The sequence below is a fragment of the Eubalaena glacialis genome, chromosome 2 (genome assembly GCF_028564815.1).
Source record: "Eubalaena glacialis isolate mEubGla1 chromosome 2, mEubGla1.1.hap2.+ XY, whole genome shotgun sequence".
In the NCBI taxonomy this organism is placed as follows: domain Eukaryota; kingdom Metazoa; phylum Chordata; class Mammalia; order Artiodactyla; family Balaenidae; genus Eubalaena; species Eubalaena glacialis.
The window spans coordinates 120,938,703-120,950,213 of record NC_083717.1 but is presented as its reverse complement, the minus strand read 5'-3'; the positions used below and the strand labels follow the sequence as shown (position 1 = coordinate 120,950,213).

The 11,511-nt window shown below is 54.3% G+C and overlaps 1 protein-coding gene across 1 annotated transcript in view; it reads left to right on the top strand.

Moving 5' to 3' along the window:
• ZFHX2 (zinc finger homeobox 2) overlaps positions 1–2,348 on the top strand; it is a 28,668-nt gene extending 26,320 nt beyond the window's left edge. The window contains exon 10 of the mRNA XM_061180660.1: positions 85–2,348. Coding sequence (XP_061036643.1) covers positions 85–1,064 — 980 coding nt within the window. The 3' untranslated portion in view covers positions 1,065–2,348. The remainder of the gene's footprint in view (positions 1–84) is intronic.
• The last annotated feature ends 9,163 nt before the right edge of the window (positions 2,349–11,511 follow it).

Below are 11,511 nucleotides of genomic sequence, written 5' to 3'. Positions count from 1 at the left end.
CATGAGTATGTGGCTGGAGGTGGCCTCCAGCAGGAAGGATGGCAGCGCCAGGAGGTGGCTAATCATCACTCTTCATCTTCCTAGGCCCTGCAGCCTCCTCAGGCCTCCTTGGCCTCGCCACTTCAGTCCTGCCTGCTACCACAGTGGTCCAGACTGCTGGCCCAGGCTGCCCCTTACCTCAGAGACCTATGCCCGACCACACCAACACCTCCACAGTAGGCACCACTGACCCTGCCCCAGGCCCGCCTACTGAACCCTCTGGGGACAAGGTCTCTGGTGAGCGAAAGCCAGCTGCAGCCCCCGCCAACTCCTCCACCGACGCCCTCAAGAACCTCAAAGCATTGAAGGCCACTGTCCCAGCCCTGTTGGGGGGCCAGTTCCTGCCCTTCCCGTTGCCCTCTGCAGGGGGGGCCACGCCGCCAGCTGTCTTTGGCCCCCAGTTACAGGGGGCCTACTTCCAACAGCTCTATGGCATGAAGAAGGGACTGTTTCCCATGAACCCCGTGATACCTCAGACCCTCATCGGACTGCTCCCCAACGCCCTCCTCCAGCCACCGCCCCAGGCCCCCGAGCCCATAGCCACAGCGCCTCCGAAGCCGCCTGAACTGCCCGCTCCAGGGGAGGGGGAGGCCGGGGAGGCCGACGAGCTGCTGACAGGCAGCACCGGCATCTCCACCGTGGACGTGACCCACCGCTACCTTTGCCGCCAGTGCAAGATGGCATTTGACGGGGAGGCTCTGGCCACTGCTCACCAGAGATCCTTCTGCTTCTTTGGGCGGGGCTCCGGGGGTTCCATGCCCCTCCCACTGCGGGTGCCCATCTGCACCTACCACTGCCTGGCATGTGAGGTGCTGCTGAGTGGGCGAGAAGCCCTGGCCTCGCACCTGCGCTCCTCGGCCCACAGGCGCAAGGCGGCCCCGCCCCCAGGGGGCCCACCTGGCGCCGCCACCAACGCCACCACTGCCGCCACGGCTGCTGTGGCTTTTGCCAAAGAGGAAGCAAGATTACCTCACACGGACTCCAACCCAAAAACTACTACTACCTCTACACTTCTAGCTTTATAAACAGATAAACCAAGACACGGGGGCAGGGAGGGCCTCGGGGCTCCTTCTCTTACCCCAAGGGGTGTCTGGTGGGAGCTCAAATCCCTCACCCCACCCTTGGCCCTGCCCACCCCCCTGGGAATCTCTCAGTTCCCACCCTCAGTGGGCTTCACACACCCCACCTCCAGCAGAGTCCTGCCTCCTCCTCCACCCCCAGACACACCGATCCTTCACAAATCCTTGCCCCTTGGTCTTCACGGACAACACATCCATCTTGCCATCTCGATTATTCATTCACATCCACCCTGCCCACCAGACACAAAATCTATCCTTGGTTTCATCTTCCTACAGCCTCTTTCCTACTGAATTCCCAGTCACCCCTCCAACTCCTATAAACACACAAATATGTTATCCCACGTTGTTCCACTGACTGAGAAAACACCAAAAAAAAAAAAAAGAAGAAGAAGAAGAAGAAGGAAAAAGAAAACCCAAGACAAGGAAGGGGGAAGGAAAATAAACTTTGCCACTCCCCCTTCTCCTTCCTACCCCCCTCGTCTAGAGCACCATACCGCTCACAAACTCTTTCCACATACTCAGTTGGCTCCCAAGGTTGGAGCCTGGGATGGGCAGGGAGCCCACGAAACTCTAACCAAACTGGAGGTCAGCGGGGAGAAGTGCTCCCAGCTCACTCTCCTCACACCCCTCCCTCCTCACCTGACAGGGGAGCCCCTGTGGCCTGAACTCTAGGGGAAGCCGCGGCCAGGAACCCCTCTGCCAGCCCCCACCCTGCACCCCGAAAACTGCAGTAACTTATTCTCAAAGGCTTTAAACACAGAGATCCTCTCAGCAGCCGTCGGCCTGCCCCTTGTCCCAGCCCTGCCACGTGGCGGTCCAGCCTCCGGGACCGGCGCTGCCCACCAACGGCAAATCCAAAGTTCTTTTAAAAAAAACTGAAACACACAACCAAAAAAAAAACAAAAAAAACACGAGTGCGAGAGAGAGCACGCACACACGTGCGGGAGAGAGAGATGGAGAGACCAGAGGAATGAACTAATGAAAAACAAACTTGGAAAAAAAAAAAGAAAAGAAAAAAGCCTGAAAACTCTCCCATCAAACAAGTGGTTTTTTTCCTGTTTGTGTCACTCCCCACCCCACCCCATTTTAAGGGTTCAAGGGTCTTTGAACCACCTTGTCTCTGGAAGATCAAATGGCTTTAAGTCCTTGCTTGGGTTCAGTGGTCCACAAGACTAACGAGAGTGCAGCCCTGCCCTGGCTGTGCCCAGCCTCAGGAGCAGGAGCTGGTAATGGGGAGAAGAGCCTGGAGGCTGGGGAGAGAACCCCATCCTTGCCCCCTGAATTGAGTATTTATCAGGACAGGTAACAAACATCCCCTCATTCTCAGCTGTGAGTTACAAAAGTCAGTGTCACTGAAAGTAGCTTGGCCGTCTCAGGAGGAAAGGGGTGGACTATAGCCCGGGCAGTCTGGTTTCTGAATCTTGGGTCTGCTTCCCTTTCACATAGCTGCCACCATCTCCTCTCATTCACTTCTTTCACACACCTCTCCTCCCATTCCCTTCCTGGTGCCCCCTTCAGATTTCTGGCCCTTCTTGAACCTCTTTGCCTTTGTGGGGACCCTTATTCCCTGTCTGTGTTCTTCCCACACCACCCCATCTTCTGCCCCTGCTTCCTCCGGCCTGGCCCATCTCCTCCAGGAAGCAGCAGCTGCTGGAGGTACCCACCCCTCCCAACCGCAACACACACACACACACACACACACACAAAGGAGTTAGGGCCTCCCTATGAAGCTCATGGGGTCTCGAGCTGATGACAGCTGAGGGGATGGGTGGGCAAGGAGATGACTGAAGCACAAGGCGAACCTTTGATAGAGTGAGATCACCAAGGGAACCAACAGATGAGGAATGCGCTAGAAGATGATTCCCCACCTCTAACCTCGTTGTCTCTGTGAGCATCAAGCAACTGTGGCAACTCCAAAGCCCAGCAGTGGCAATGGGTGGAGACGCAGGTGTTTTAGCAAAGAAAAGCCTGCAAAAATTTCCCAGTCCTCCAGGTAGTTTCTCCTACGACCCTTGCCCCTAAGACCTCCCCTTTCTAGGTAGTCTCCTTCCAAACTCTCCCTTCAGGCTGCTTCTACTACCAGTATCCATTTCATACACGCACACACACAAATTCAGCCAGCCCTGGGATTTAGGTTTCCTGGCCTGTCACCCTGTTCCTTGAACATGTTAACACTGAAGCAGTGGCTTATGTGCAGAAAAGATAGGAGGAGAGAAAAGGGGAGGGAAAACTTAGCTCAGTTCCTAGTCCCCATATGCTCTGTGAATCTCACTTCTGGTCCCATTCATTTCTAAAATGAAAAGCTCCTAACCTAGCACATCAGGGGTGGGGTGGATTAGTTATTCTGATGATGCCAAAAACGCCAGTTCCAAATGCAAGAAGAGTGGAACTGCCCAACCTCGGGCTTGCTCCTGCTGCTCCCACCTTCCCCCGCCTCAGCATCTCTCGTGCACCCCTCCCTTCCTCCCTCTCTATCCTTTTCTCTCTCCTGTTGAAATTCTGTGTATAAAACTATTTTCTTAGCAGCATGTGTATGAGGAAAGAAGCTTTTTCACTCTGTGCTTTCTGGGAATGTGATATGTGTATAAAAGTTGAAAACAAACAAAGAAAAATTAGAGAAAAAAAAAAACAGGAGAAAAAGAGGGAACGTTTTAAAGAAAACCTTGGCAAACACCTTGCATGGGATGATTAGAGGTGTGGTTTCATGCATTTTAGGGATTTACAGCCAGGGTAGGTTGGCTTTAGTTTGAACTATGAATTTTTTCATCAGGAGTTAATATAGCCACAAACTCCTCCTCCTCTTGCCCTTCAACATAATCTCTTACACCCAGATTCCCTGGCGTGGAGAATCCCATGTACATTCACAGTCGTGGACTGGAGCTGACTGAGTAGCTGTCCTTACCAGGAACCCTATAATCTGGGGGACAGAGGAGCCTGGCCAACTGCTGACTTAGGTCAGTCAACGTGCTTCTGGAGGGTGTGCCATTCCATGTTCCCAGTGGCCGGAAGCATTCCTCCCTAACCCCTTCCTGAGACCACAGTCCTCAGCAGCAGCACTTCTGCTCTGGAGATTCAGCGAGTGGGTGGCTCCTGTGGACAGAGGCTGAGTCAGCACAGCCCCACGCAGAATGCTAGAGGTGAATGCCAAGTCGCCCAGGTTAAAATGTGCTGCTTCTGTGGAGCAGTAAACCAACTCGAGCACGTGGCACATCCATACCTATCTTGTGGTACCCTCCCCTCCCCGCCAGCTCTAAAGTGAGCCTGAATCAAGGGCTCATAAGATTGGTCTTCCATGGCTCGGGGCAAAGGCTTAGGGTTTCTGACATACACAGGTCCTAAAGCATCCAAATTCTGGTCCACCCTACTTACTGTCAGGGTCAGTACCAGGAGGAGGAGGTGGAAATGATCTTGGCTGTCTTTGCTCTAAACCAGAGCCTGTATGGGGATGGCTTAAGGTACCCAATTCTCAACTAGGAACAAAAATCAAAGTCTGTGGAAGAAAATGAGAAAATCTGAAGCCGTAGTGGCCAAATGGGGCAGAGTCTGCAATAGGACCACAGAAAGAGACCTGTTCTTTCCCCCGACCCTCCAGCCCCTGGAGTAGACACATTCGCTCCTCTAATCATTCATCCCTGTATAGATATTCACATCTGAAATACAGAGCTCTGTGTATACAACTACACCAACGAAGCAAGCAAGCACACCGTCAGAAACAACCGCAGAACCATGTATAGAGAGAGCTACACGGACGCACACAAATGCCAGAAAGAATGGGCCCCACGGGCATATAGGCACAAGGGCCGTGCCCCAGAGCCATCAACTACACTCCCATTAAGTAGAAACACCCTCCAATACATAGTAATTTTCTTCACACAACAGGAAGTAGGAAAAGCTTATAAACAGAGAAATGTAACCAGGGTCAAGAAGGGTGACCAAATGTTGACCATTAATCCATGGGAAAGGACCTTAAATTCCTCTGGTGTGGAGACACCATGTACATTCACAGTCGCGGACTGGAGCTGACTGAGTAGCTGTCCTTACCAGGAACCCTGTAATCTGGGGGACAGAAGAGCCTGGCTAGGGAGGGGAGGGAGGTAGAAGAGAAACCAGGAAGAAACTCTGGGGAAAACGTATATGAAACACAGGGATAAACTGTGCTGGGAACCTGTGTTACATGAAGGGCCAGGTATTGGGGAGCAACTAATGAGAAACCTGTAAGCCCTGAGGATGTCATTCTTAGAGAACTGAGTAAGGAAGAAATGTTCCAATTCCAACGAAGTTCTGGCTACAATAAGAAAGGCTATAGGCCCAGCCTCAGGGGTTTACAGAATTACAGCGTGGATACAATTGTGAAAAGATGAGATGAAAAAAAAGCCAGAGAGGAAGTTCATAGAAGACCTAGGCCAGGACTCGTTAAATCTGGGGAAAGATGGGAAGTGATTGATCCCCAGGGAAAGCCTCCCGGGGAAAGACATAAACTCCCAGAAGAACATAAAATTGAGTGAGGACCCACCCCATCTTTCTCCTTCATATAGAGAATCCCCACAGCCTTCAGACAAAGGAGAGACAAGGGGTCAATGGCATTATTCCCTGTCAGTAGTCTGAGCCTCATGTTTCTTGCAGCTCCCAGTCATGCAGAGGTGTCTGGCTAGAGGCTGGTGGGGAAGCAGGTTGATTACAGGTGGACCAGAAAGACAGTGAGGGGGGAATGGTGACCAGGACTGACTCATACTCCTCCCCAGCCATACACACACTCTTAAACAAACAGGAGCTCAGCACTGCCCCACATCCATAGTCCCTCCCTGATATCCCAACCTGCAGCATGCCTTCTCAACTGGCCTGGCCTCCGCTGTGCTCGCTCCTGGAGAGCCCCGCCAACTGCTCCAACAGCAGCACCGGCAGCAACTCGCTAAGCATCAGCAGCAGGCCAGGCCCTGGGTTCTGCCGACCCCTGCTTCCACTCCCCGGGACCCTGACCTGCCTCCAGAGAGAAGTGTAACTAGGACCCTTCCCGTACCGAGCTGCAGAATCCACACCCATCTGACCGGACCGCAGAGAGCAATCTCCCGACAATGCTTCTAACCTAGGGGTTCTGGTTTCAGAAACAGGGCAGCCATCCATCAGAACCTGGGGGCTGAAAGTGTCCCGTAAGGGATTCTTCTGTGATAACTCCTGCCAGTGAGAATCATAGTTCTAACAAGTTAAATCTGCCTGATTTGACCTCACAATCTCTCCTTTTCCTCCTGCTGCCCCCACCTAAAAACACACATCCCCACACCCCCCCAACACATATATACCATGCATGACTGCATAAAGACATGAATATGGTTGGGGAGGATGAAGAAAGATGCAAAAGGCGTGGGAAATCCAGATCTGATTAACTGTCCTACAAGGTGACTGCCATCTCTTAGAACAGTGTTTCTCAAAGTTTTGTCCACCTGCATCAATGGTCACCTGAGAACTTGTTCAAAATGCACATTCCTGGACCACACCTCAGACCAACTGAATCAGAAACTCCTGAAGTGATTCAGTGCTTTCTGGAGTCTGAGAACCACTTATTTAGATTGCTCAGCCCCGTCTACATCTGTGATCTGCCCCTAACTCTCCAACACCCAAGGCCTAACCCTGCTACGGCTGGGGCTGCCACAGGGGACTAGCGTCACCCCAGATTATCCTCATTACCCTGACATTTGGAAATCTATGTCTTCTGCTTATGGTGCCTATTCTTCAACAGGAAAAAAGTTACAAGCATCGCCCACTCACCCCCTTGACTGAGTGCCTCCCTGTTTTCTCCTCTGCTGTGGAAACCACCTTGCTGCTTCTGAAGCTGCATCCACTTCCGGAGGTGCTGAAGTCAGAGAGCCCCCAGGCCAGGCAATGGCTTTACTCCCCTCTGAGCAGGTCCTACCCCTATCTGAGCCGCCCAACCTCCCCTGACGTCACCCAGAGCCGCCAATTCTTCTACCCGAATATCTTCCTAGTCACTGACCCACAGCCTCTGGCCACCCAGGAAGCAAGGAAAGCCCAACCTGCTGGAAGTTCTTCCACATGGAGGCCCAAGGTCCAGTTTAGCAGGACTCCTGATGGCACCGTGTCTGGAGGTGTAGGGCTGGTCTGTGTCACCACAGATGCTGGGGTTCCGCTCCTAGGGGCCTTCCTCTCTACCAGGGAGGGCTCATTGCTGATCCGTGGTCTCTCTTCCAGAGGTGGATTTCAAAGACAGGGAAATCTGTCCACCTCGAATTGGGAAGCCATAGAGAAATTCCTAAACACAAAACCTCCTTGAGTGGTCTTTCTGGAAGGACAAGTCCCAGTTGCCTTTCTCTTCCTAACACCTGCCCACCTCTCTAGGCCTAGAGCACATCTCCATCTTTCTAGGACTGTTATTGAATATGGGCCTTTTCACAAGGGAGATAGAACCAGTTCAACTCAACCACAGCTCAGCCAATCACAAGGCACAGGGCAGAATGAAATACACACAGGCACCAACCACCCCACTACCCAGCAGCAAGGCCTGAGGGGCTCTCCTTCGTCCTACTCTTTCCCTTCCAATCTCTTCTGGCACCATCTTTGTGGCAACATAGCTGGCTGGCCTCTCTCTAGGATCTCATGTTGCCCTCTTAGAATTTTTTTTTTTCTGTCCTTGCTCCCCAGAGAGGAATAGAGTCCACCAGCCTGGAGCCTTGGGTGTGACTCTTAAACGTGCCTTGTTCCTCTGTGCTCCAGCTTCCCTTGGAATTCTGCTCAAACACAGGGTGGCACCATCTAAATCCCTTTCTTGGGCGTGGTGGGGGGTAGGAGGAGGGAGTCGGTGTCTGGTTGGAAGGAAGGCGGACTTGGGGTTGGCTGGAGAGCAAGGATTCAGCCCCTCTATTGAGAGTGTCCTCGGCCACTCCCCAGCAGGGCTCCACCCGGTGCGTGGCACGCCTGTGTGTGCCACTCTCACTGCCACCAAGTGGCGGTCGTGAGCATGTTTGGTGGCTTTGGGTTTGCCGCAGTGCCAGGATCTGAGACGGCGTTCACGTGCCACTGCAGTGCTGCCAAGCAGGGCGGCATCTAGTTGGTTGGGTGCCAAGCGGTAGGAGCCAGGTGGTGATAGAGATGAAAGAGGGCTGGGGTAGAGGGAGGGGGAGGGGAGAAGGGCACCAGGGAGAAAACCAGACACTTCACTTGTTAGAGTGGAGAGTCCAAATGGGATCCGCAGAAAGGTGCCCTTCCCATTCTAGATCCCAGCTCACAAGCAAGCCCTTCCCTCCCCCGCAGACGCCCGCAGAGTAACATATACAGACCAGGCAAGGGGATCTGGCCATCTTTAGCAGGAAACTGGCTGGGGGCCAGGCAGGACTGCCAGCCTCTCCATCCTCCTTCCTTGGGGTCTTGGCAATGGCGTGTTTCCTCCTTTGTGTCCTCACGCCTCTCTCCGTCTGTCGCTCCACTCCCCACACCTAAGAGGGAATGGGAAGGAGGTCCCGGCAGAAAAAAGTCTGTTCTCCCAAACAACTCACACACACACACACACACACCATCTCTCCTCCTCCCTTCTCACTCCTGGCACAACAAGCCTCTCAAGCAGATTGGCAAGAGACACCGCCACCCTCCCCACTTCACACAACACCAGAGCCTGTGCCAGGCTGCCTGGGCAGTGCCAGCACCCGCCCACCTCCTGCCGGGTCCCCTTGCTTCTTCAGTGCTCTGACAAAGGGCTGGTCTGCCAGCCCAACGAGCTCTCCCTGGGGAGCGGTGGGCACACCTCTCCTCTTAGCTTTTGGACGCTCTTGGCACTTCCCTGACTACTCTCTCCACCGCTTCACTTTCCCAGACTGGAAGAGGACCAACCACCTCGGAGCCCGACCATTTCCCAGAGCTGAGCTCTAGAGGGACAGCAACATCAGGAACACATCCCTGCCCCTCCTCTCTGCCCCCTGGGGCCCGTTCCCACGGACCCCGCCTGGGGCGCCAGCCTGACGGATGTGATGCCAATGGCTCCCGGGTCCCGAGCCTTCCTCCCAGAGCACCAGGACTCCTGCCGCTGCCCCCTCCCCATTCGCCTCCTTCCATCTCCGCGGGCACGAGGGTGGCAGCCGCAGTGCCCATGCCTGCAAGCAGGCAGCATGAAGCAACTCAGGCACCCTCCTTCTGTCCTCCCAGGCCCCAAACCTCTCCCCTCCTTCTTCCACTCCATCCCTCTGTCCTTCTGGTTGGACACTAGGTTGGCAACCGCAGTGCCAACCCCCACCCATGCCCAGGAGGCTCACATACAGCACGCACTTAGGCGCACATGTACACGCGCACACACACATACACACACACGGCCCCTCGAGTGCCAGGCAGCGGTGGCAGACACACAGCAATGCATAGTGACTGGTATACCCGAGAGGCAGCCAGATTCGGCACCTGATCCAGCACCCATTTGGGATTGGGTGGGGAGGCGGGCGGGCAGGCGGGCTGAAGGAAGGGTGATGGAGGCAGGCGATGGCCCTAGGTTGGCAGCCGATGGAGCTGGGAGAATGGAGGGAACAGATGCTCTTTGCCCAGCCTCCCTCCCTCTCTCTCTGAGATCAGTGCCAAGCTGGGGGGATGGGGAGACGGAGGATGGGGGAAGGGTGGCATTTGGAAGCTGGCAGGCGGGGGGAGCTGGGTCCGCCCAGGCTGGGCAGTGCCGGCACTGGCTGCCGCCTCTCCACTCTGCCATCTGTCTCGCTTCTCTCCCCACCCCCTCTCTCTCTCTTCTCTCTCTCTCTCTCCTTCATCCACAGCAAAACGAAAAGAGGAAAACAGGGTCCTCACCCGCCCACGCCCAACCTCTGCCGGACCCCTCTCCTGCTCCCGCAACTCACCACACCACACCACCACCAAGCCATCTGTGCTCTCTCCTCCTGGCTCAGTCACCTTCTCTCCTTCGCCTCGCCCTCACACCAAAACGGGTGCAATGTTTTTTAAAAAATAGATACATATGTATTTTACAAAGCAACTTAAAAGGAAAACCATTTTCTTTGGGAATGTCGTGTCCTTCTGAGTCTGGGTCCTCGGTGCCAATGTTTATGGCAGGCAGAGGGAGGGGACCCTGTCCTCAGCTGGTGCCCATGAATCCCATGCCAGGGAGGAGGGGTGGCTGGGGTGGGGTGGGGGCGGGGTGGGGTATCGGGAGAGCTCTCTTCTCGCTGCGCCTGTGGTGGTTTCTTTTTTTTTTTTTCTCCCTCTTCCACTTCCGGAGCAGCTTCAAATAGATCTAGAGCCTTCCCCACCCCCAGTTCCCAGGGCCCCTGTGCCCTTCTCTCCCTGCTTTTGATTTTATTTCTCGATCACCCTTTCCTTTTGTGTGTGTGTGTACGTGTGCGTGCGCGTGAGTGTTGCATCCACGGCAGTGGGCACCGTGCCAGCCACCGCACAGCCATCTGTGATGCCTTCTGCAGCCTCCGCTGTTTCTCCCTGCCACCTCCAGCCCCCAACTCCCCTGCACCCCAGCTCCCCACCCCCAGTCCCCAATCATTAATTAGCTACTGAATTAATTAAATCGGGAATGCTAATTAACATTCCTAAAGGGCAGGCTACCAGGCTGGGGGTGCAGAGGGAGTGTGAAGAGGAGACTGGGATGGGGGAGGAGAAAGGAGAGCTTGTCTGCTTAGGAGAACAGCGGGGAGACAGAAAGAACCCAAAAGAAGGATGAAGGAGAAAGAGGGCAGAGTGACAAGACAGGGGCATGGAAAAGGGCGTGTAAAAACTGAGTCCAAGTGAGAGTGACCCAGCCTTTCCTGCCCAAATGAGACACAGTTGATTCCTTGTCCCCGCCCAGCCTGGAGAAGTATATATTCCTAGGGTGGCGGACTCTGGCAGCTTTCTTCCCTGTCTCTTACAGAAAACCAACCCCAAACCAGAGTCAACAGCTACTACCTGGTCCATCCAGCCCCAGTGACGCTCAGACCAGGTCACCAAGACCAGACTCTGGGCTCAGAGGAGCCCTCTTGACTTGGCCTTCGCTACCCCTTGTCAAGGTGGGGGGCACCCTGTGAGTGTCTGCTGCTGGGAGAATGGGGCAGCGTATGGGGAACCGCGAGGGGTGTCGATTCAACAGCCGTTCACTCAGGATCACCGGCACTGCCTGCAAGGCTGCCCTAGGAAGACCGTGACACAAGACAGTCTGTCTTTAGGATTCCAGAGTAGGAAAAGTGGACACCCCTACCACCTTGAAGGTCAAGGATTTGGGAAAAAGAGTAACGGCATCTAACTTTGAGTTGTTGTTGTTTTTAAAGAAAAAGAGATGTCAGCATAGTGAAACTTCATTCTCGGGGTGCTCTATGACACGTGAACCTGATGAGATGCTCCTTAGAAAAATGGATCGCGGGATTTCCCTGGTGGCGCAGTGGTTAAGAATCCGCCTACCAATGCAGGGGAC